General features: G+C 43.7%; 1 protein-coding gene across 1 annotated transcript in view; it reads right to left on the bottom strand.

The window, feature by feature from the left end:
* The window catches only part of F13A1 (coagulation factor XIII A chain), a 97,617-nt gene extending 75,902 nt beyond the window's left edge, over nucleotides 1-21,715 (bottom strand). The window contains exons 1-3 of the mRNA XM_090039336.1: nucleotides 21,632-21,715; nucleotides 20,621-20,788; nucleotides 7,229-7,417 (exon numbers count right to left, since the gene is read on the bottom strand). Coding sequence (XP_089895462.1) covers nucleotides 7,229-7,417; nucleotides 20,621-20,768 — 337 coding nt within the window. The 5' untranslated portion in view covers nucleotides 20,769-20,788; nucleotides 21,632-21,715. The remainder of the gene's footprint in view (nucleotides 1-7,228; nucleotides 7,418-20,620; nucleotides 20,789-21,631) is intronic.
* Nucleotides 21,716-22,563: the final 848 nt, after the last annotated feature.

Raw genomic sequence — 22,563 nt, 5'->3', positions numbered from 1 at the left:
TCTGGTCTATGCAGCTGCATCCTCCATCGCCCAAGTAAGTTCACGCGGAGCACAGCCTTGTCCTATCACTCTGCTGCCCCCCCCATGTTGCCTTTCCAGAATTCCCGTGACAGTCAGCACTCAGGCCTAGTTATGCTACTGGGTTGGTTCATGGATTCAGTGCATCCCTGTTGTGACCTCTGGCAACAGGGCTGCTAGCAAAACACAAATTGCTATTTCTCCAGATGGCCTGGAAGAAGACTGGCTGCAGAAACCACACTGTTCTCTCATGGAGGCATGTCAGCCCTGAGGTTCCCTTGTCCAAAACTGCAAGAAAGAATTTGTCCCTGAAGGCACCACTTACCCTTCCTCAAGTAAGTGGATCTTGTTCAAGGAAGTCTCAAGAGATGGAATTAACTCCCAAACTAAAGCCAGGATGTAAGGCTGCAGCATGTGATATAGGTTGGAATAATGGCCAGAACTACTTACAATGAAGTTTGCAATGAGTGGGTAGTTTTCCATGCAAATTTTTAAAAATTTCGTGCTGTTCCAAGAGAAGAGAATTGTCCTACTTGGTGAAGCATTAAGCTTCACAAGTAATTATGATAATTTAAATGTTAACATTTTAGACAAATTTGACTGCTCATTATCTTAGCAGAAACATCCCGCTAATGTGCAAAGTACTTTATTCACTAGGTGGCTGTGTGGTATAACGTTGGCAAATGATGAATTTCTAACAGAGCCAAGTAAACTACCTGTAATGAACACTTTATTTTATTCATGTCCCTCTAAAACATCTGCAACCAGACTTTGATTTTTGAAAATCTGTTCTTCAAAATGAGTCAATGAGTATGTGAGAATAAATGTCATGCTTTTGTGTTGGTCACAAGGGTTGTTTGGCCCACATGCATGGTCTACAAAGAGGTTTCTGCAATCTAATCTTAGCTTTGCTCACAGCCTTGTTAGCTTCATTCTAGTAGTGGATCATATGTTGCTAGTTCTCAAACCATTCTGCCAAGTTAATAGGAACAATAGTCTATTTACATATTCAACTAAAATAAATGTGACTGTGGCAGGCTTGCTGGTAACAGCCCAGTATGCTGGACTCAGAAAAGCTTGATTGTGATTAGTGGAGCACTCCCACCAATCAGGTAACTGCTGGGGAGGGGCTTGCCCAGCCACTACCCAAGGCAAGGCAAAGAGTCCAGACCTGTTTGAAGACTGCACTCTACCTCATCCTGATTGGTCTATTTGCAGTCCAGGGGTGGAGCCTCTGGAGGGAATAAAAGAGAGATGTGCTCAGCTCATGGGGTGGGGCATTGTGATGAAGAATGGAGAAGAGAATGGGCAAAGAAGAGCTGGAAAGAGGTGGCCAGTGGAGCAGAATAGCTGCCCTGAAGAGCCTAAAGACCTCTTCACCGGATGGCAGGAGTGAGCAGCTGCATCCCCCAGCCCCGCTGCTAGGAGTGCAGTTTTGGTGCACAGCTCAGTGCATGGAGTGAGACCCTGGGAGCTGCACAAGGCAGCTTGGGTTTCCAACCCCTGGCACGAGGCCAGAAACTTGATGCATGGTGGGTCTAGGAGTATAACAAGAACCTAAAGGCCCGTGAGGGGCTTGGGTCTCTCACCCCTCGTACAAGGCTAGGCAGTAAGTGCACAGCCAGTGCACAAGCAGTCTGGGAGTGGACCGAGATCCAAGAGCCACACAAGGTGGCCAGGGTCTCCAACTCTGTGCAAAAAGATAGAACCCTTAGTGCACGTGATGGTATACAGGGCCCTGAGCAGGCTGGCAGCCCAGAGGGAGCCTAAGGCAGTTGGGACCTTGGCAAGAGAAGCAGCAACTCACCCAGGGAGATGAGGACCACCTTTTGGGAGCCCGGAGTCATGACTTACTGGGAAAAGGGATTCCCACAGGGGAGGGGAAATCCACCTATGGCTGGTGAAGCTGCCCCCCTGAAGGGAAGCCCAGGCAGGAGAAGGCTTCCTGGGTCTGGAGTTTTTTTTCCCTTGAAAGCTATTCCAGCTGAGTTGTAGAAGAGCCTGAAGGGCACTGGGGAATCTCCTCCTTGGCGCTCGAGCACAGTCACTGGTCCAGAACAGCCTAGGTGCTTGGTGCCCCTGAAAGATGTGTTTTAGCATTAGTTGTTCTTGTGCCTTATATTTTGTGTATTTGTATTTCATGATTGTGAGCTTGTATTTTAGTGGAGTTTTATATTGCCATAATCTTTATTGAAACCCTTATACGAGTTCTTTTCTATTACTTGCTTATGTTCTGAGTGGTGGTAAAGAATTATAGATATATATTGCATATAGTTCATGTTGTAAATATCTGTATATATTTATATCTATTTCCGTTAGGGTCTATGGTATCAATAAACTTGTACGTAGTTAAGCTACTGGAGCATCCTGGTATAGGGGAAGAGAAAAACTGTGCTCAGCCTGCAGTTTCTACCCACACCACACCTGCCCTGGTAACAATCCCCTTCAGTTGGAGAAAGGAGTACATACCCAAGTGTACCTGAGCTACACAACTCTGAAAAAGACTGGTTTCCTCAGCTATGTAGGTACCCTTCTTACTTTTGATAGCAGAATGCCATGAATTCAAACCACATGCTAAGGTATCATCACCAAGAATTAGCATTAATGAATGCATTTGTGCTGTCTTGGTATCCAGGTAGTACCTATTAAAAGTTTGATCCTGCTAAGAGATCTGCTTTGAGGTTGACAAGTATGTTCAGCATCTACTGAATTCACTGGAAGCCAAGTGCATTTGCCCCATCCAAATATACTTGCAATCTTGCAGTTTGAGTCTTAAAACTCCCCCAAAATCTTCTCCCAGAATGTACTAGACTTCTTGCAAACCTTGCTTGGATTCTTTTATGTGATTTCTTATTTGATAGTTTTAGATACCATGCTTAGGGATACAGCTGGCATCTTTTCCAGGTCATTATAGTCACCTGTGAAACTGCTCAATATCCATCACTTTAAGCTTTCTAATCCACAGTTTGTCTTTAGAAAAGTTTTTACATGGAGATATTCTTAGGCACTGAGGCTGTGGCTTGGATTGCTGCTGTCTGACAAATTTCTTCATAAGTATAAATACATGTGATAGTCAGTGGGAGCTGGCTTTTTAGGAACCCAAAAAACACAAGTGTGGATTGTCCAAATTTCCCCATGGCAAAGGCTTGGCAATGCACTGAGGAATCTCAGCAAGTTTGAGCTTGATCCTAAGAGAAAAGTCCTTCTAGTGCCATCAAAAAGTCATTAAAATAATGCATCTGTCACTGAGGGAGGGCACACAAACAAGGCAAATGAGGGTGGGAATTTGCAGGTGCCAGCTGATATATGGGAACAGCCCCTGGGCATCTCCACAAGAGATAAAAGATGATCTATGGCAGCTTAGCTGTGTCTCATTGAGGGGTAAACGAATGGCTGTCAGTTCACTTATCTGCTGCAAAGTAAGAGCATGCATGTGTGAAGTTACTGGAGAGCAAGGGTATAAAAAATATGGCCCACAGAGCTGTTTCCCCAGGCTCACAGGGCTGGTAAAAGGGCAGAGAATTCAGGGGCAGGGCAATGGGGGTGGAAACCTGAAGGGCATACGTGAATAGTTTATTAACCCCTGCACTGCTCCCCTGGCTGCTGGGTCCAGATATAGCCTGTGAGAAGTCCCAAGGTTCTGATCCAGGAGATCAAGTTTGACACCCTTGAGCAACTGGCACATGGCAATTTTTACTCCCTTTTAACCTTAAAAGACAATGCCCTTAAAAGGGCTAAGTAGTAAAAAAGTAAACATTAAGAGTTGGCAGAGCCAAACTGACAGGTGATTTCTTTCTCCCAGGTGTCATGGTTGTTTGGTTTGTTGCTAAGTGCACAAATTAGATTGATTAAAGTGCTTTTATGCCACATTTGCTTAAAAAGAAACATTTTAAACAGTGATTGGGATTTCCATTTGCTTATAATTCATCGAATAGAGCAAGCATTCTCCTACAAAATAGCCCCCAGGAGGTAAAGAACAGTCTATTACTCCATGTTTTGCATCATGATCTGTAAGGTCTACTGCTGACCCTCCCCAGAAAACATATATTGTGCTAACCCAGTGATGCTGACTCTAAGCACTGCTTCCCCAGGCCCTGTGACATTCTGTATATTCAAAGGGAAATACAGCTTGCAGGAGAACATAGAAGCTCTGAAATCAGATGCAATGCACTCTGCATTACTGGAAGAGTACCTATAACTTCCTTTTTACAAAGAGAACTCAAAAGAGTTTCCTAAGAGGTGCTTAAACCTCTTATCTCTACTAAAAACCTTGAGTATTGAGACTATTAACAGCCTCCCAGCCTGTGCCAGCAACCCACACCATCAGATCCTTACAGAGCAAGAAATAGCAAAATGATTAAGAATAACTGTAAGCTTTTACATAGCTCTTTTATCAGTAGATCTCAAAGGCCATTTGTGTACACCACAAAATTGCCCTTTAAAGAGGCTTAATGCCCTTTTGCACCGCTTCAGTAGTGCAGCTGTTTACATGTCAGAGGCATAATGCACGTTAAATGACTGGGAGGCAACAAAATAAAGCATTTTGTTTTGTCCGAGGTGTTTTAGTTTCCAACCTTACAACTGCGGAGGGAAGCACTGGGACCCGTGCAGCTCAAGGGTTGTGCAGGCAGCCTGGCAGCAGCTTGTGCTCTAATGAAAGGGGGAAAAAAAGTGGTGAGCCTGATCTTTTTTTTTTTCTTCTCCCCCCTCCCCCGAGCCTTCCTGCCTGAGCTGCATGGGGACCTGATGCTTCCCTCTACAGCTGCAGTGTCCCCTGGAACTGCCCAGGCTGGGTGCCTATGAGCCTGGGGGCACCACCACTGCCAGAGAGGGAAACACCAGCCCCCCCCCCACAGCTCAGGGACCGCTCTGCCTGCCGGCAGCTTGCCTCCCCTCCCCACCACTGAAGGTAAGGATTGGGCCCAACCCATGCCATGGGGGTTTACTTTGCCCTAAACTGAAGCAGTGTTTCTAAAAGCTCCCTGCTTCAATTTAAGGAGAATTAAACCAAAGTAAACCCCCATGGCATGTACAAATGGCCAAAGTGCTTTACACTGGAGGTCAGTATCATTACTAGGGAAACTGATTCATGGAGACATTAAGAGGCATGCCCAAGGATATGCATTTACCTTTGTAGAAATGAATCCCTGCTAACTTTTGCAGACAGAATGGAGGTGTCTGTTGGCCTCTACTGGTGGCACCTAGATAGAGTTTGAGGTTGCTACTCTCCCCAAATTAAAAAGCTAGTAGGTAGATCCACTGGTTCATCCTTCTAGACATTTGCACTTACTAGACACCTGTTTACAGCAACAGCAGTTGCTATAGGACAGTGGTTCTCAATCTTGATAGACTCATGATACCCCCTAGAAACTGGAGCTCTTAGTTTTCACTAAAATAAAGCACTTCGTGTGTTGCAAAGAACTCAGAAAGACTACAACAGGTCTTTAATACCATGGATTCCTATTTGAAATCTCTGGGTTTATCTTGTGAACATGCTTGCATCTGTAATAGTGCTAGGACTGCATGTCACCCTGCAGCACTTTTGAAAGAATCTCCAGGCTAGAGAATCACTGCTCTAGACATTCATTAATGACTTCTATCTGGTTTGGTCCAGTCACAGCAGTGAAGGAACTGGCTAATTTCAGGGAGGAAAGGAGAAGATGTTCTAGTTGATGTGAGCATTAGGAATTCTATCATGAAAACAGGGCCTATTACAAAAAAACAAAACAAAACAAACAAAAACTGTATAGCATATCATCCCCAGAGACAGATAAGGTTTTGACCCACCTCTAATGCTAGGAATGCTCATATGTTGTCCTACTGGATTGTGCTACATCAGAGAAATAGGTTAGGATTCTCCTTTTTATGAAAGAATGTTGAAAATTGTTTTAAATCATATATCACACAATGCAAGGGGACATAAAACACTTCATTTTCAAGTTCTAGTTGCTTGTTTTAAGCACATCAAGATTTAAGGGAATAGCTTTGAATTTTAGTTCAGATCACAAGAGTACTAATATTATGCATATTAAAATTGAAAGGTACTCCTAAATATTCAGCCAATCAGCTTGGTGGCTGATCATAACATGCCTCCTAATCCTAATTCAAATGAGAAGGAAGTGACCAGGATGGGAAGCCATTGCAGACAGCAACTTTTTCCATCATGCATACTTATAAACATGCATCTATCTCAAAGAGGGAACAAATATAAATAGCCACATGATCATAATTCAACAGCGCCCAAAAAAATCAATACTACAAATTTCAAAATTGCATTGCTCAGGAAGGTAAATTAAAATGTCAATTCAAACCAATTTTTACATAGTTTATAACAGGAACAGAGGTGTCTCAGAAAAAAAATGATCGAAAAGGTAACCAAGGAGAAAAATAATGGTTTTACCAGATTCCAGGAATACTGACAAGAGTGTAGCTTCGATGTGCCAGGAACAGAATAAGAGTGAAACCTTATTTTCCACCTGTACAAGAGAGGACTTACCTTGCACTATCCTACATTTGTTCCTGTACTGACTGGTGCATTAGGAAGTGTTATTTTCCATTTCTATGGTGCAGGTACTGGGAGAAGTGGAATAAGGGGCTACTGTACATTCCCTCATTCCTACCATGGCCCCTGGCTTAGTCCTTATGATTCAAGCACCTTTCTGGCTCCAAAGCTGAAGTATTTTTCTTGCCTATCAAATTCTCCAGTTGACTATCTCTAGCTGTCAGCATGTTACAGAATTTTAAAGTTTCTATAGTTGTTTTTCATGTGATTTCCGCTCCTCCCATGTGTATTCAATGACATGTTATACCAACACTTACATTTCTGCCATATCTTCTGACTAAAATAAAGTTAATCATCTCCTGGTTTCTCCCAAAGACAGAGAAACAAGTTTTCTATTCCACCCACCACCTTGAACCTTTGCCATTAAACATAAACCAGTAATAATGCTAGCAATTTAACTCAGTAATGTGCAGCTTTGGAATACACACAGGACCACATCCTGCTCCCTTTCCTCAATGTGCTTTGACAAATAAGACTAGCCAGATTTGGCAAAGCATGTGAGGGTGTGCTCAGCCATAAGCAGGCTTTATTGGGTTACTGAGTTAAACGGCAAAAAATCAAGCCATTAGGTGCTACAGTGTTTGCATTGGAGAAATAATCTATGAACCCTCCTTTGCTAATGTTACATAGATCTTGTTTGGTACTTACCTATGATATACTCCAACCAGAAAACATCCTTTTCTGGTTTGTAAGGACGGGTGAATTCAATCTGGATATAGTAAGGTTGTCCACGACGCACAATCAGCTTAGGGTTATAGTACCGATCAGTATGATGCTGCTGCTTGTTAATTTCCTGGTCACTGCTGATCATGTTAACATTCACAACTTGCAAATAATCTGTATAAATACAGAAACAAACAGAGGGAACACATTCAATTTCTTGAATTCATACCAACACTGTACTCATTAGAGGCCTTTGTACACACCATGTGATTTCCCGTTTATACCACCACAACTGCTTTTTTTGTTTGCACAAGTGGGATTTTCCACCAATTTAAAAGTTTTTTTGACACATTAAACTAACACTGCTTGGTCATGTTTTATTTTCTGGTGCCCCCGCTTACGCCGCCCTATCTATGGAGTCATGTCGTGCAAACAGTGAGCTACTCTAAGACTTGTAATTATGCATTACTGTGTTCATAACTGCAGAACGCAGCGGCATCACCAGAATGGTAAGTTTGAAACTATTTATGTGTGCTACCCCTAAGACTTCATTGAATTTTTCAAACCTTCCTATTTCTTAAAATTGACATTCCCATTACAGAAACATGAAGAATAGTCCAGGTGGAAGCTGACTGCCAGACACTCCCCCCAGCATATGCAGCATCCTGGGGGACATATAGGTAATATCAGAAATGTCCCACCGACCTTGTGCAGGGCAGGGTTGGGGGGGTAAGAGAGCGGTTTTTGGACCGTGGTCCAAAACCCCATCCTCTTCTTCTTTCTTCCCCCTCCCTGCAGAAAACTTTCACAATTGCAAAAGGACCAAGAGCAATAAGAAGAAAAAGCATGAAGAAGAAGCCAGTTATTAAGAGTATACTGTGTCGTCTCCTATAGAAAGTAGTGTATGGTTTATTTAAGTACTGCATAGATTTATAGATAGTGTATAGTGCATAGCGTGATAGATATTGTATAGAGTATAGGGTATAGATAGATATTGTACAGAATTATATAGTATAGGAAATAATGTGTAGTTAGTGTATATAGTGTTATGGGACTAATTTTGCCACCTTCATTCATGCTGAAAACTATTTAGAATTGTCCCCTTGAGATGGAAGGGAGAATTCTGATCTGGTTGGGTTAAATGCCCTATAAGATCTGGGACAAAAGTTCAATAAATTGACTTAACCTAGATCAGTTAAGTCTGATACACCTGGATGGAGGTAGTATCTTAAACCAGTTTCAGCCATTTTGAAAGCAGTTCGTGTGCACTGAACTTCAGTAGTGTTACACACTTGAACCAATTTCTGAATACTTACACTAGTTTGTGTGCAACTTCTGTCCCTGGTCAAGAGCACATGGATAAATGCCTTTGTAAGGTTCCAGACAGTGCAGAAACATATCTATATCTATCTATATCTCTCTACCTCTATCTCCAAATTCCTACTGTCCTGGGAGTTGCCCAAGGGTGCAAGTTGCCCCATCAATGTCATGGCCTGTGAACATGCTACCTCATGATGTTCTGCAGATGTCAGAGTACTGCCAGAGTACTGCTCCATCCCCAGTCCTTACTTGTTGTGTCCCATGGGAATTATGGACCCTGAAGCTGTCACTGGGCACATGGCAAACCCACCACTGAAAGTTATCTTTAGGTGCCTCAGCTGCAGCTGTCACAGGGCAAAGATACCTATTACACCACTGGCCACCAAATAATAAAACTATAGTAGCTAATAAGGGACCAGGAAGTCTCCCAGCCCCAAGACTCCCTTGCCAAAGATCCCAGGCAAAAATAGTGCACAGCAGTGGTTTTCTACACTTCTCTAAAATGTTTACAAGAAATGCTTTCTCTTGACTTTTCTTTTAAATCCTGAGCCCAAGTGATGTAAAGCAATAAAAAAGAGTGGACAACCTGCCCCATGTGTGCCACAAGCAGCCACTGTGTGGGTCATAAGATCCCTGGCCACTCACTAAAGGTAGTGCTGGAATGGAAGCAGGGAACTCCAACCTCTAGCTGCATGGGGTAGAGAGGTGGCAGGACCTTTCACCAGAGAAGGTGCCACTGCCAAGAGCCAGATTAAGACTTCCGTGGCTCTGCAGAGCTGCCAATTTAAGGGCTTTGGATTTTTGCTTCCTATATAATACTGCAGTGTTTTCAGGGCTAGGGAACGGTTAACCTGGCTCTTAGTGGTGATACCTTCTCAAGCTGCTGCTGCTGCTGCTGTTGCTGCTCCACTCCATGGGGCTGGAGGCTCAAGCCCCCTTGCCTCCATACTGTTGCTCCAGGATGAAAACTTGATTGGATACATCCCCAGGTATCAGTGGCAATCAAGGAAGAGAGAGATGGCTTAACTTGTGACACACCTGCCAAAAAGGGTGGCCACCATGGCCTTAAACAAACTTTTAAACACAGGTAACCACTAATTGTATGTTTCTCACTTGACGGGTGCCAGACATGACACATTGAGGGCCTGCTTTGCAGAAGTGTTGAGCATTCACACCTGCAACTGGAGTCAATCGTAGCTGTACTTTAAACAAAGAGTGGTATAAAAAGATCCAGAAAGAAAACTGGCCCTTGGCATTGGTCACCCAAATTAGAAGCTACTTGAGAGATATAGACCCTATGCCTCAATTCCTCACCTGTACAATCTAATTGTAACACCAAATACACTCATGTTTGTGGAGCACTTTTATGGTGCACAGCAATGAAAAATAGTCCTATGAACAAGTAATTTAGTAATTTTGTGTGGAGTCAAAATGTTTCAGTGGATTAGAACCATGTATTAAATGATGATAAATAACATTACTGAATAACCTCAGAGGCACTGATTGAGGTAGGATCCATACAAAAAAAATGTTTATGTATTATGATGTAGTCTCTAATTACATGACCACGTATACATAAGGAAATTGAATTAAGATTGTACAGACAACCTTCAGTTCTGGCATTTACTAACTTTCAAATATTCAACTCTGCAACCTTAACACCTTTGCAATGTAGTATTTCATATGTCATAGTCACGTATTCCATTATTGAAACAAATAGAACTAATTTGTCAAACGGTCGCAAACTCCTGCAAGACCATTTCAGGCTGGACATAAGGAAGAATTTCTTTACTGTCCGAGCCCCCAAGGTCTGGAACAGTCTGCCAGCGGAGGTGGTTCAAGCACCTACATTGAACACCTTCAAGAGTAAATTGGATGCTTATCTTGCTGGGATCCTATGACCCCAGCTGACTTCCTGCCCTTTGGGCAGGGGGCTGGACTCGATGATCTCCCAAGGTCCCTTCCAGCTCTAATGTCTATGAAAATCTATGAAAGGGATTTTTAAAAAGTCAGTATGCATAATTGATACACACCATTATGGTCCAGATCAGGGATGTCCAACTGGCATCCCTCAGGATGCATCTAGTCTATAAGACTGCAGAATAGGGAAACATCATTGTCTAGTCATGAAAGGACTTGGTTCGGAGTATGGAGTATTGTGATCAGTGACCCACTATATAACCAAAGGCAAATCATTTACACTCTTATGCCTGTTTTCCTTTCTATAGACAAAGACAAAATCTGCTTCTGTAGAGTGATTAGAGATAATTGGTAAAAAGGACCTATATAAAAAAAGGTTAACACCAAGCTCACCCAACCCTTTAAAGTCCATTTAGAGCAGTGGTGGCCAGGCTTTTCAGCAGGCATTCAGCAAGTTTAGCACCTCCACTCCACTCCCCAGAGGTCCATAGTTTACCCCTAAAGTTTCAGAATGGAGACAGAGCGGCTTAAGTCTCCAGCCACAACAAAGTGAAGCAGGGCAGAAGCAGGATGCTGTTGCACAACAAGGTGTCAGCCAAGAGCCAGGTTAACTCTTCCCTGACTCCACAACCACCAGAGTTTTATATCAGGAGTGAAGATCTAAAACCCTAAATTTGACAGCAGCTGCAGGGCTAGGGAAGGGTTAATTGGCAGTGACTCCTAATATCTCCTCTTACAGTAGCATCCTGCCTGGCTCCATTCCAGTGTCTTCTTTTACTGAGCATGAGGGGCTCACGTGCCACAAACAGCAGCCATCCTGTCACCCGTGGTACATATGCAACAGGTTGGCCACTTCTGATCTAGAAAAGCTGATACCGCACACCCAAAGCATCAGCACTTAGTGTTTTCCCTAAGTAAACCTCAACTTAATGCATAAGCAGCAGAGTTGTACCCCTATTTGGCTTCCTTCTTTCCATGCCAAAAGCACCTTTCCCTCCCAGAAGGCATCTGGCATAAACTTCTGTACGCTTTTATCACCTGCCTCTATCACAATTTACACCAGCTTCCATTGAGCTATGCTAGTTTACATGATATGAGAACTTAGTCTAGCCTTATACAGAACTTTACAAAGGTGGGCATCATGATTATTCTGGGAAACAGAGCATGGATAGTGTCAGTGTCTTGCCCAAGGTCACAGAATCAGTGAGCTACACCTATTTCTATCATCCAAGGACCTGACTCAGAGTTTTTCTGATTTTTCAGTGCATCTTCTTGAATATGAAAGGCCAGAACTGAACTTAAATAAAATATCCAAGCTCAAAAATAGGGCAAGTCTGTCCACTGGTTTTAATGGAGTTCTACACAAGATATGCAGCTCAGCAAACCCTGAGCAAGGAGGTTACTCTTCCTTGAACAGCAGTCTGTTTTCTTTTGAGTAAAGACAAGTGCTTTAATTACCATTCTAAGAAATATTTCTCTAACACTTCCTCTTGAGATCAGGGATGTCATAAATTCAGCTCAGTGAAGGAATGCCAAGGGTACTTGCACTTACAGTTAGATTCATGACTTTGCAAAAAAAAAATTAAAAAATAGGACCTTCTTCTCACTTAGCTATCCACACCCTGTGTATGTTTAAATGATGCCAGTTGACTTCAGTGGAGGAAAAAAAAAAGGCACCCTGCTAAAGCAATGGGAAGTGAGCTGGATTCCATTTTGATTCCTGCCTAGTTATGATGAGAGAGTGAGAGAAGAGTAAACCTTGGCTTTCTGCTCCCAGCTTGAGCTTCCAGTGATGGCAATTAGAAAAAAGAAAAGTCTTTCACCGGAAACTATGAGCTGGCTAATGTTTGTACTTTAGGACAGAGGATTACAGGACCAAATAATTAACACCTGGCAAAGGAATTGCTATATCAGCTCTCTGACAGTCAACAGAGTTGAAGAACTTACAATCACAATGAATTTGGCCAGCAATGCACAAAATAAAGGCCAAAGTATTATCCATTTGATGTGTAAGAAATCAAAGGCTCAGAACCAACCACTGCACACAGTCCAAGATAACCAGTTTTGCACACAGCTTATCCACAGAGGTAGGGCAACACCAGTCAAGCCTGTTTCAGGAGATGGAGGAGAACCTCCGTGTACATCCTCCACATGCAGACAGGAATGTGGAGAAGGCCTCCAGTAGTGTTTGTCCAACCCGTTCTGCACGTGAAGGATCTACAGCAGGGGTGCGCAATACCCAGCCCCTGGGTCAGATCCAGCCTCTGGCACGTCTTCCAGCCTGAAGGGCTCCCTACGGGCCACAGCCCTGTGCACTAGATCAGGTGTGCACGGTGATGGCTCCTCAAAGCCAGACGGGGCTGCATGAGGCCTCAAGGCCTGATCCTGGCACATGGGGGTGGCATACAGGGGTTGTGTGGAACCCCATCAGGCCCACAGACCAGTCCCATTCCATTAATCTGGCTTGCAGGACCAAAGCCTTGAGCATCACTGATATACAGAGTAGTCCTGAGGCCAAGAGTCCAAACTCTCAGCCCCACCCCTCTGCCATCTGCCTCCTTCCATCCTATCCTGGCACAATGTTGCAGAGACTGGCTGTGGTCTGCAGTAGCTGTTGTGTACTGGGCAAGTGCAATCCTTCTTCAGAGCCCTGAAGGCCTGATCCTGGCACATGGGGGTGGCACACAGGGGAACCCTATCAGGCCCACAGACCATTGTCCCACTGCTCCATGTGCTGCAGCGGGACTAGCTGGGGCACAGGGTGTCTCAGTATCTGGCTAGCCGGCAGGTAGCCTGTGCCCCAACCAGCTGGGGAGCAGCACATGGAGATAGGGGAGCAGGCAGCCCAGGGCTGAGTTGCCTACTCCCCATCTCCACATGCTGCGGAGCCCCTGTGCCCCAGCCAGCTACTCCACGGCTAGCTGAGGTGCAGTGTGCCTCAAGATGGGGGAGTGGGCAACCCTGGGCTGCCTGCCTGCTTCCCTGTCTCCACATTTGTCTCAGCACACGCCACTTCAGTGTGTTTTGTGCCACTTTTGTTCAGGGGCTGTTTTTTTTGCTTACCAGGAAATCCCACTAGCAAATTTTGCTGCAAATTAGCAGTGCCATGCAGGGTTTAATGTGCAATGTGTGCAGTCTGTGGTGCTGCAAATGGTGCCACAAACTGCACGTGCCTGAACATCTGGATCCAGCCACAGAGTCTTTAAAAGTTCAAAATACTTTAGTGCAGTCCTTATGGAAAAGCCCAATGGGATTTAAAAGGGATATAGCTCACTGGGTGCAATATGAATGACTCTGAAAGCTTTTAGAATTGATTTAGTATCCTTGCTATGGAATATTTAAGCCTGCCTATCGGATCCAACAAGGAATTTTATCCTTCTCATATGCTGGTTTTAAAATTTGATAGAAAGTACCTTGTGTTAAATTCTACAGGATTTCCCCCCATGACCCCTCTTGTTTGATTTTTCTCAAAGCAGCAATGTACAACTTGTGGCAAGAAAGGACAGGAGCATGCTTCTGCTGCCCCCTTTCATACAAGTAGTGCCACTGAGCTAAATATAAGTGGCCAGAACAGAGCTCAAAGTAAGGGGGCAGTAGAGACATGTCAATATTTTGCTTGGACCAAAACACATTTTTCTCAGACACTACACTCTCAGTGGTTTCCCATTCCTGAGACCAACCCCCTTACTCTCTCTGAGGATTTACTAGCTCTCCGTTACTGATAATGGTAACTAGACCATCCTTGTATGACAACAGCTGTAGGATTTTCCTGAGGCAATGTTATTCAGGGTGGTGCACACCATCTCAGCATCTTCTCTACCTTCTCTCAGCCTAAAAACAAAACCTGTTATTAGCAGAGATTATAGGAGATTACAGGATGAAAGCATGCAAGGCTTCTGATAGTTCTGACAAAATTTGGGACAATTCTGCTGTGGGATTTGCTATTGTTTTTAGAAATAATGGGAGGAAATAATAACCTGTCTTCTTTGTTTTTTATTTTTTTAAACCATCACCTTCAAGAAATTCAACTTATAGCAACAGTTTGCTTCATCTCATCACAGGGCTTTATGAAGCTCAGGTCAAAGTGCGGCCAGTCCACATCTGCAGAAACATTTCAGTTTCAACATAAAAAAAAAGTTTAAAAAGAACAACTCTACATTCACCAGAAGCAGCTGACCTGTGATTTAGCCAATCTTTGGTCATGTTATCTGCAACAGCTAAAAACGCTTGCAAAGCCCCTGATAATTGTATATACTTCAGATAGCAGCAGCAGTAGAAATTTTTTAAAAAGCCATTCAATGGAAAGCACAGGGCTACTTAGTGCTTTCCACAGACACCTCTGAACAGCTGCACTTTTTTGTTCAGAAGGGAAAGTGAGGAAGCAAGGCCTTCCTTTGAAGCAAGATGCTCTTGATTGGGAGGCGGCAGCCCTGGTGCAGGCTTTCAGGGCAAGTTTGTTTGCAGTGCACGAAGGAACAGTTGGACAACTCATACAAGTTTTATAAAGAAGAATTTTTAACTTTCATTAGCACAAGTTGAACAGCTGAGTCAATAATGAGAATAGCCTTCAAGCTTTGTGATTTCCTAGAGAACAAGATAGGAAAAATTTTGAACTAAAAGAACTGTGGGGATTTTCAAATGACGTATACATTGTTCCTTTCATGGCAAAGGCATTGTTCACTCGCTGGTCCTGAAACTGTACAAATAAGGATGTAGTGGGGGTTTCCTATTCTATACAAATAAACATGGAAAAAAGGTTCAATATTTGGCATGTCCCCCACATTCCAAAGTAGTGTGTCTCTAGCCCATTGGGCACTTGAACTCAGATAGATGAAAGAAGAGCAAGTTATGGATGAAGAACAAACAAAGCCAAGGGACTTTGATCCCAAAAGCTTGCAGAAAAGGACAATTTTCTTGCCAATTTCCAGTTGATCTAATAAAAGGTATCATTTTGGAACCAAGAGTTCTATTTTTTTGTATGTCTTTTTGTCTCAGACCAACACAGCTACCAAGTACACCCCTGAAACATGGAAGATGCCAAATTTTAGCTGATTTTGGATTTTAAACTTCATTGAAGAACAACAAGGAAGTTTTTTTTACCTCCCTGCCTGCCATCTGACACCTCCAGGGAAGGAATTCTACCTGATCAACACATCAAAGAGCTACTCAACATAGCTCACAAAGACACTCTCATGGACCCAGAGGAACAGACTTCCATCTTCAGCTCCCTCTGTACAAAAATGAAGTTTATTTCCTACCTATGGGGACTTTTTACCATTTTGTACCATCTACATTTTTCCCAGAGCCTGATGAAGGGACTTTGATCCCAAAAGCTTACAGAAAATGACAATTTTCTTGCCAATTTCCAGTTGGTTTAATAAAAGGTATCATTTTGGAAACAAGAGTTCTAGTTTTTTGTATGTAAACATAGCCAAGGTGTTTTGGGAGAAAGTATCATGCTTTTCTTGTTAATGACACATTCTGCTACATGTTCTAAAGCCTTACCTGTCCTTGAAAGTAGGAATAATTTAGCAAACAGGAAGAGAAAAGGTGGTCCAGTTGTTTAGGCACTAGCCTAGGACCCAAGGTGCAATTTTAACTTTTCTGCCATAGGTCACACAGGGAATCTTGGGCTGGCCGTAACACCTCAAGTTTCTAGTTTTCTAGGGATGTTGTGAAAATAAAGTTCACTAAAGAGCGAGACACATCCAACTATTATGGTAGGTGGGGGGAAAGTATATAGCACTTTAGATTGTTAGCATGGTGTCATTAATGCAGAACTACACTCACATGCAGCTCCTGTCCTACTCTCAGAGTCCTACTTCATTCTCTTACGCACAATGTCATTGCACCCAAAGTGAAGATAAAATCCAAATGTGAAGCCAGAGCTGCATGTGAAAAAGATTGAGTTACAAAATCCTTGATCAACCACATTCTCCCTGTTTTCCACCCCATCTCCTCAAGCATCCGCCCCAAAAAATCATAGAATCATAGAAAATTAGGGTTGAACCACCTCCGGTGGCAGGCCATACCAGACCTTGGGGGCTCGGACAGTAAAGAAGTTCTTCCTCATGTCCAGCCTGAAATGGTCTTGCAGGAGTTTAGAACCATTCAACCTTGTCATCCTTTGGGGGGGCTCTGGTGAAAAAACGTTCCCCCAGGTCCTGGTGAACACCCCTTATAAATTTATAGGTGGCGGTCAAGTCACCCCTGAGCCTGGCTGTCCTCATCAGGTACCTGGCAGCTGCCAGCTCCAGGCCCTTATAGTGGCATGCACCCCCAGTGCCCTGCCACAGGCTGACTTGAAGGTGTCCAGCTTCTGAAGCTGTTCCGTCACAAGGTCAGCATTGATGAAGAGCAAGGAACCACCCTTGCTTAGGAGTCCTTGTCTTATAATGGGCAGGGGCATCCCATGGGACTTGTGAAAGACTGCTGCAGAGTACCCATTTAGCAAGATGGCTTTCTTTCCTGCACGTCCGTCATCAGTTCTCCCTTTTGGTTTAGCAGGGGTCCAATGTTGCCTTTGCTCTTCCTCCAGCTCCCCACATATCTAAAAAAGGACTTTTTATTGTCCTTGATACTTGTGGCCAGTTGGAGTTCCGTGATTTTTCTAAGACCTTCCCCAGGATAGAGGTCAGGCTGATGGGCCTGTAGTTTGCTGGATCCACTTTCCTCCCTTGTTCATTTGACAAGCTTTAGTTAAAGTGCTCCTGCCACCATTTTGAAGTGCAGGGATACTATTACATGAGACACGGAAGGCATTTTAGCTTTCAGAGCCTCACTAATTAAAGCACCCCTTTCCCCCCACACAGAAAACACGTAAAAATACCCAATAAACCCAGTTCCCTCAGCCTCTCCTCAGAAGTCATGTGCCCTAGTCCCCTAACCATTTTCATTGCCTTCTGCTGGACTCTCTCCAATTTGTCTACATCCTTTCTGCAGTGGGGGACCCAAAACTAGACACAGTACTCCAGATGTAGTCTCACCAATGCCAAATGCCTGTCAGGATGTGACAAAATAGAAAATGGCTCTATGGGAAAGCAGGCAAGCAAGCAGAAAGGAACATATGCAGATTGATATGCACCATGGCTCATAAAATAGTCGCTACTCATGTCTCTCCTCTTATAGGCAAGACCTGTCACTGGGCAACAATTTATTTTCAAGCTGGAATTCCTGCTGAAGACAGACTTTGCATATACGTACTTTCCTACCTTCACTGGTATGGACGCAGACCACATGGAGGAGAGGAGGGGTGGGGGTGTTGTGCATCTGTTGAAAACCCTTCTGCAGGCTTGAGAAGGATTGCATGCAAGCAGGATGAGTTGGCCTACTGGAAGTGAAGAACTTAGGAAACTTGTCTCACACCCAGAAATGTTCAGGGAGCATTGCGCAAACCAGCATCCTCTAACATTGTTCTGAGAAATGTAAAGGTTCCCTCACTGTTCTATGAACCTGACCTAAGAGACTGAAAGAACATAGTGGACAGTAGGGAGCCAAGGACAGTAAGGGAAAGAAGTGTGGTGGATATATATTTTGGACCTGGGATCTCCAGCCAGAGATCCTCATTGATCTGGCCATGTTATTTTGGTCTTCTAGTATTTTGCCCAGTCATGCCCATTGCACCTTCTTCAAGTTCTTCTGAGACTACATCAGTAAGAGATAGCACAGTTTGACCAAGTGTCCTCAGAAATCATGAATCTTCCCAGATAAATTCTCCCCTTCCTTACACAGAAGACCCTCACCCTTTTTTTTATCTATTTAGATATAGGATTCTAAGCTGCCAGATTCCTACTTTTATACATTAACAATGTTAATGGTATTGCCTCTTGCTATCAGTAGACTCAGACATTTCTTGTCATCTTGAATTTGAGCCAGTCTTTGAAGCAGAACAGGAAAGTCTCCCTCCAACTTCAGTTTTATATCAGGGTCTTACTCAAAGCCTATTAAAAGTCATGGGGAATCTTGGGCTCAGTGGGATTTAGGTCTGCCTCACAGAGAATATCTAAAGTCTTTAGACCTGGCTATTTTTTATTAACATTCCCATTTTGAGATTATGTCTAACTAGGGCACAAGACAGACCTTATTTTGTCATGAGCTGAATTTCCTCAATAAATGTACCACAATAAAACTACTAAGAATTAGTGGCTACTTATATACGTGGTCAGGTCAGAAGAAGGGTCAGGTCAGGAGGAGGGAAGAGTTTTAATTAAATCAGTTTCTGGACAGCTGCTCTAATTAAAGCACCTCACCGTCACATGTATTTAGCCCTCCATTAATGAAATTTAGATAAAGCATCCCATGGCCATTTTTAAGCCCATGGGGGCCTATATCCATGAGGATGAGGCCACACTGGAGCAGTCTAATTAGAACATGAACCAGCACATGTATAGTTTCATGGTTAGTTTCATAGTTTCTTAGTTTCTAGGATGAGAAGAGACCTGAGCAGATCATCTAGTCCGACCCCCTGCCATGGCAGGAAAGAGTACTGGGGTCAAACGATCCCAGCAAGATGTTCATCCAACCTCCTCTTAAACACCCCCAGGGTAGGAGCCTGCACCACTTCTTTTGGAAGCTGGTTCCAGATCCTAGCCGCCCTGACCGTGAAGTAGCGCCTCCTGATATCTAACCTAAACCTACCCTCTGCCAGCTTGTGACCGTTATTCCTGGTCACTCCTGGCAGTGCTCGGGGGAACAGTGACTCCCCCAATGCCTGCTGATCCCCCCCTGACTAGTTTATAACAGGCCACAAGATCCCCCCTCAGTCTTCTCTTGTGGAGGCTGAACAGGTTCAGGTCCCGCAGCCTGTCCTCATAGGGCCTGCCCTGTTGTCCCCTGATCATACGAGTGGCCCTCCTCTGGACCCTCTCCATGCTGTCGACATCCTTCTTGAAGTGCGGCGCCCAGAACTGGATGCAGTACTCCAGCTGTGGCCTGACCGGTGCCGCATAGAGGGGGAGGATCACCTCTTTGGACCTGCTCGAGATGCATCTGTGGATGCATGACAAGGTGCGGTTGGCCTTCCTAACTGCCTCCCCACACTGCCGGCCCATGTTGATCTTGGAGTCAATGATGACCCCCAGATCCTTTTCCACCTCCGTGCTGACAAGAGGGGAGTTCCCTAACCCGTAGGTATGGTGCCGGTTGTTCCTCCCGAGGTGCATCACCTTGCACTTGTCTGTGTTGAATCCCATCCTATTCTCATCCGCCCACCCTTGTAACCTGTCTAGGTCTGATTGTAGCCTGTTGCATCCTTCCAGTGTGCCCACGTCCCCCCACATCTTAGTGTCATCAGCAAATCTGAACAGGGTGCTTTTTACAGCACCCTGTATGTCTTACTGCTGTGTATAGGCAGCCTGTATGTCTTACTGCTGTGAGTGCAAAGTGGAACAAGCTCAACAATTAATTTAATAAAATTACAAATGTAGCCTCTTGTGTTGGGGAATTAAAGAGGAGCTTATACTGTTTTGGGTTGTTTTTTTAATCTGTTTTTTCTAGCACTGTTTCCATATAAATTTCAGCTGGTGAGTGAACTGGTTGTTCCAAAGATTTATAACTCAATGTGATTTGATCAAACATATAATTCATGTGGTACAGATGTACTGAATCTTTTTTTAAACAGGAGAAAAATTAACACACTTTTAGTAGGAATTTTCAGCCTTTGATAGGACTTATTCAGAGCTTGTAACCATTTTCATTAAGAAACAAAACAAAATAAAACAGCAAAACAAAAAATGAGCCTCTGAATGCTCATAAACAATCCCCACACAATTACCACAAATTGGAGCACACTGAGCTCTGTATTGTGTGTGTGTGTGTGTGTGTGTGTGTGTGTATAATCGGGATTTGAAAAAGATCCACATCAAGAGAGAAACTGGAACGTATGTGTGTGTGTTTCATATATATAATATGACCCCCATGTCCCCTGGGATTGGCCACTTCAATGTCTCTATGGCTTGTCTACCAGTAAAATTGAGGAAGCATTTTCCCTAACCCACAGCAAAACTTAAATTCATTAATATCTGTAAATACATAGTATGATCATTAAAAAGGTGAAAATGGTTTTGTTTTACTTCAGAGGCAGAAGCAAGTATTTGGGGATATCAAATGGATTCATTTCTTACTTGTGCAATACTCTACCTTTCAGGTTGAATCCCTTAGGCATCAAACCAGTCACCTCCATTTCAGGGACCTCATCTTCTTCAGCATTGGAGAAGTTTGGTGGGAGGGCTCTTCGCCCATTCAGGCTAGCAGAGGGTGGCTTCTTCTGACTTGCTGGTTGAGACATTGTAAAAATGTTGCAATCCTCTAAAAGGAGGAAAGGGAGCAAGAGTAAAGGAAAATGAGTCAGAGTTGCATTTGTAATTAGAGTTGGAAAGAAATAACAGTACGAGATGCCAGTGAGCTACACCTTTTTTAGTCTCACATAAATAAAAACCAAAAAGGCAAAACACATCAGTCAAATGATGAAGCGCCTCAAGAAGTCTAATAACTCCTTGAGGCTTGGAAAGCATTTTGTATTTGTCAAAACACGTGAATAAGGGGAGGAAGCAAACCTAAACACAAAAGGATTTGTTTGAAAAAAACTCCAACAAGAGTTCAAAACATTTGGGAGACTCCATATACCACAAAACTATAATCCCCAGAAAGGCTGAATGATGAATTAATAACTCTATAGACAGATTCTCACATATCCTTTCCCTAATAAAAAAAAATATATATGTTATAGTGCAGCCATCTCTCCAAAGCACCACAGCTTATGTTAGGGTTTGTGATGGTTACTCTAGTCTTTTGTCTAAACCTGTATACACACAAAATATGTAGGGAACTTTCCTCACAGACACTCAGACTCTGCCTTTCAGTATTCATGGAGGGGGGGTGGAAATCTTCCTCCACTTATTTCTCCAGAATTAATTAATGGCAGAGAAACCTCCCATCTCCGATGATAAAACCATTTCTCTTTGAAGTAGTTTCAAGCTGATTTTGTATCCATTTTTGGGGGGAAGGGGATAGCAAATGAAAGAGAACCAACCTCCTGCTCAGAAAATACTCAACTTCTCCCAAATTCCCTTAACGCAACAGTTCAAAAACACAGAAATTATTCAATAGCACTAATTTCTTAAAGAAAAAAACATCAGTTAGCTATGGTACCTTTTGTTCAGATGCTCTTTTTCCTACTCCTTGCAGGCTTTCTCAAGTGCAGGGAAGTCTGGCAGTAGTTGGGGGCTCTTAAATAACAGTTGTAAGTCCCCCTTCCTCCCTCCCTCCCTCCCCCTGTCATAGGGCAGAGCTGGGATGGTTTCCCTTCCCTGGCAAACCCTCCCCACACCACCTCCAGGGATCAGCAAAAGCTGCCGAACCTTAGTTGTCTCTTTCTTCTTCCCTCCCCCTCCCCTGGACATCTATATCTGGAATATTTCAGTACACACGTACTTGTGGAGGGAAGCTCTGTCAGGCTGCTGCACATAGATTTCTCAGTCCTTGGCTGCAGCTGAGCTGCAGGGAGTGGGGCTGCTCCTCAGTGCTAAACCTCATCTTGGAGTTGCCTCATTACTGGTCAAAGTTGTCCCTGCTGCACAGCTACAGTGGCAGCTATGTCACCTGGGATCACCAGTACAAGGCATGGTGTGCCTCTTTTCCCTGCATCACATCCTCCGTTTGTTCCCTTGGCCTGGGGCACAGAAGAAGCCTTGATGGTTTTGTGCTACTTAGGGATTCCCTCACATCAGGAAATAGGCAACTGGATAGCTGAGACTACAGGAGTGTTCAATAGGGGCCATAGTCGGACTGAAGATCTGGACCACAGCATGGGTTATTTTTTCACCCAGCCATAAACTTAGGTCCAGATCCTTACCTGGTATAAATACATATAACCAGTGTATACCACCTGAGGGCGTGGCTCTGCGTTTTCAAAATCTATATACATAAACGTTCCTATGTACTGAAATGGCATGCATGCAAATGTTCCCATGCACAATTCTGCAAGTACAAAATGAACAGTCACGTTGGTAAATCTAGCACTGTGTCCCTATAGTGAAAGTGATACAGCCATGGCATAGAATCATGCTTGACTGAAAATGTAT

The sequence above is a fragment of the Crocodylus siamensis genome, chromosome 3 (assembly GCF_052110815.1).
Source record: "Crocodylus siamensis isolate JL-2025a chromosome 3, ASM5211081v1, whole genome shotgun sequence".
NCBI classification, from domain to species: Eukaryota; Metazoa; Chordata; order Crocodylia; family Crocodylidae; genus Crocodylus; species Crocodylus siamensis.
The sequence above is the reverse complement of the archived record's forward strand: the minus strand, read 5'-3'. Positions and strand labels throughout refer to the sequence as shown.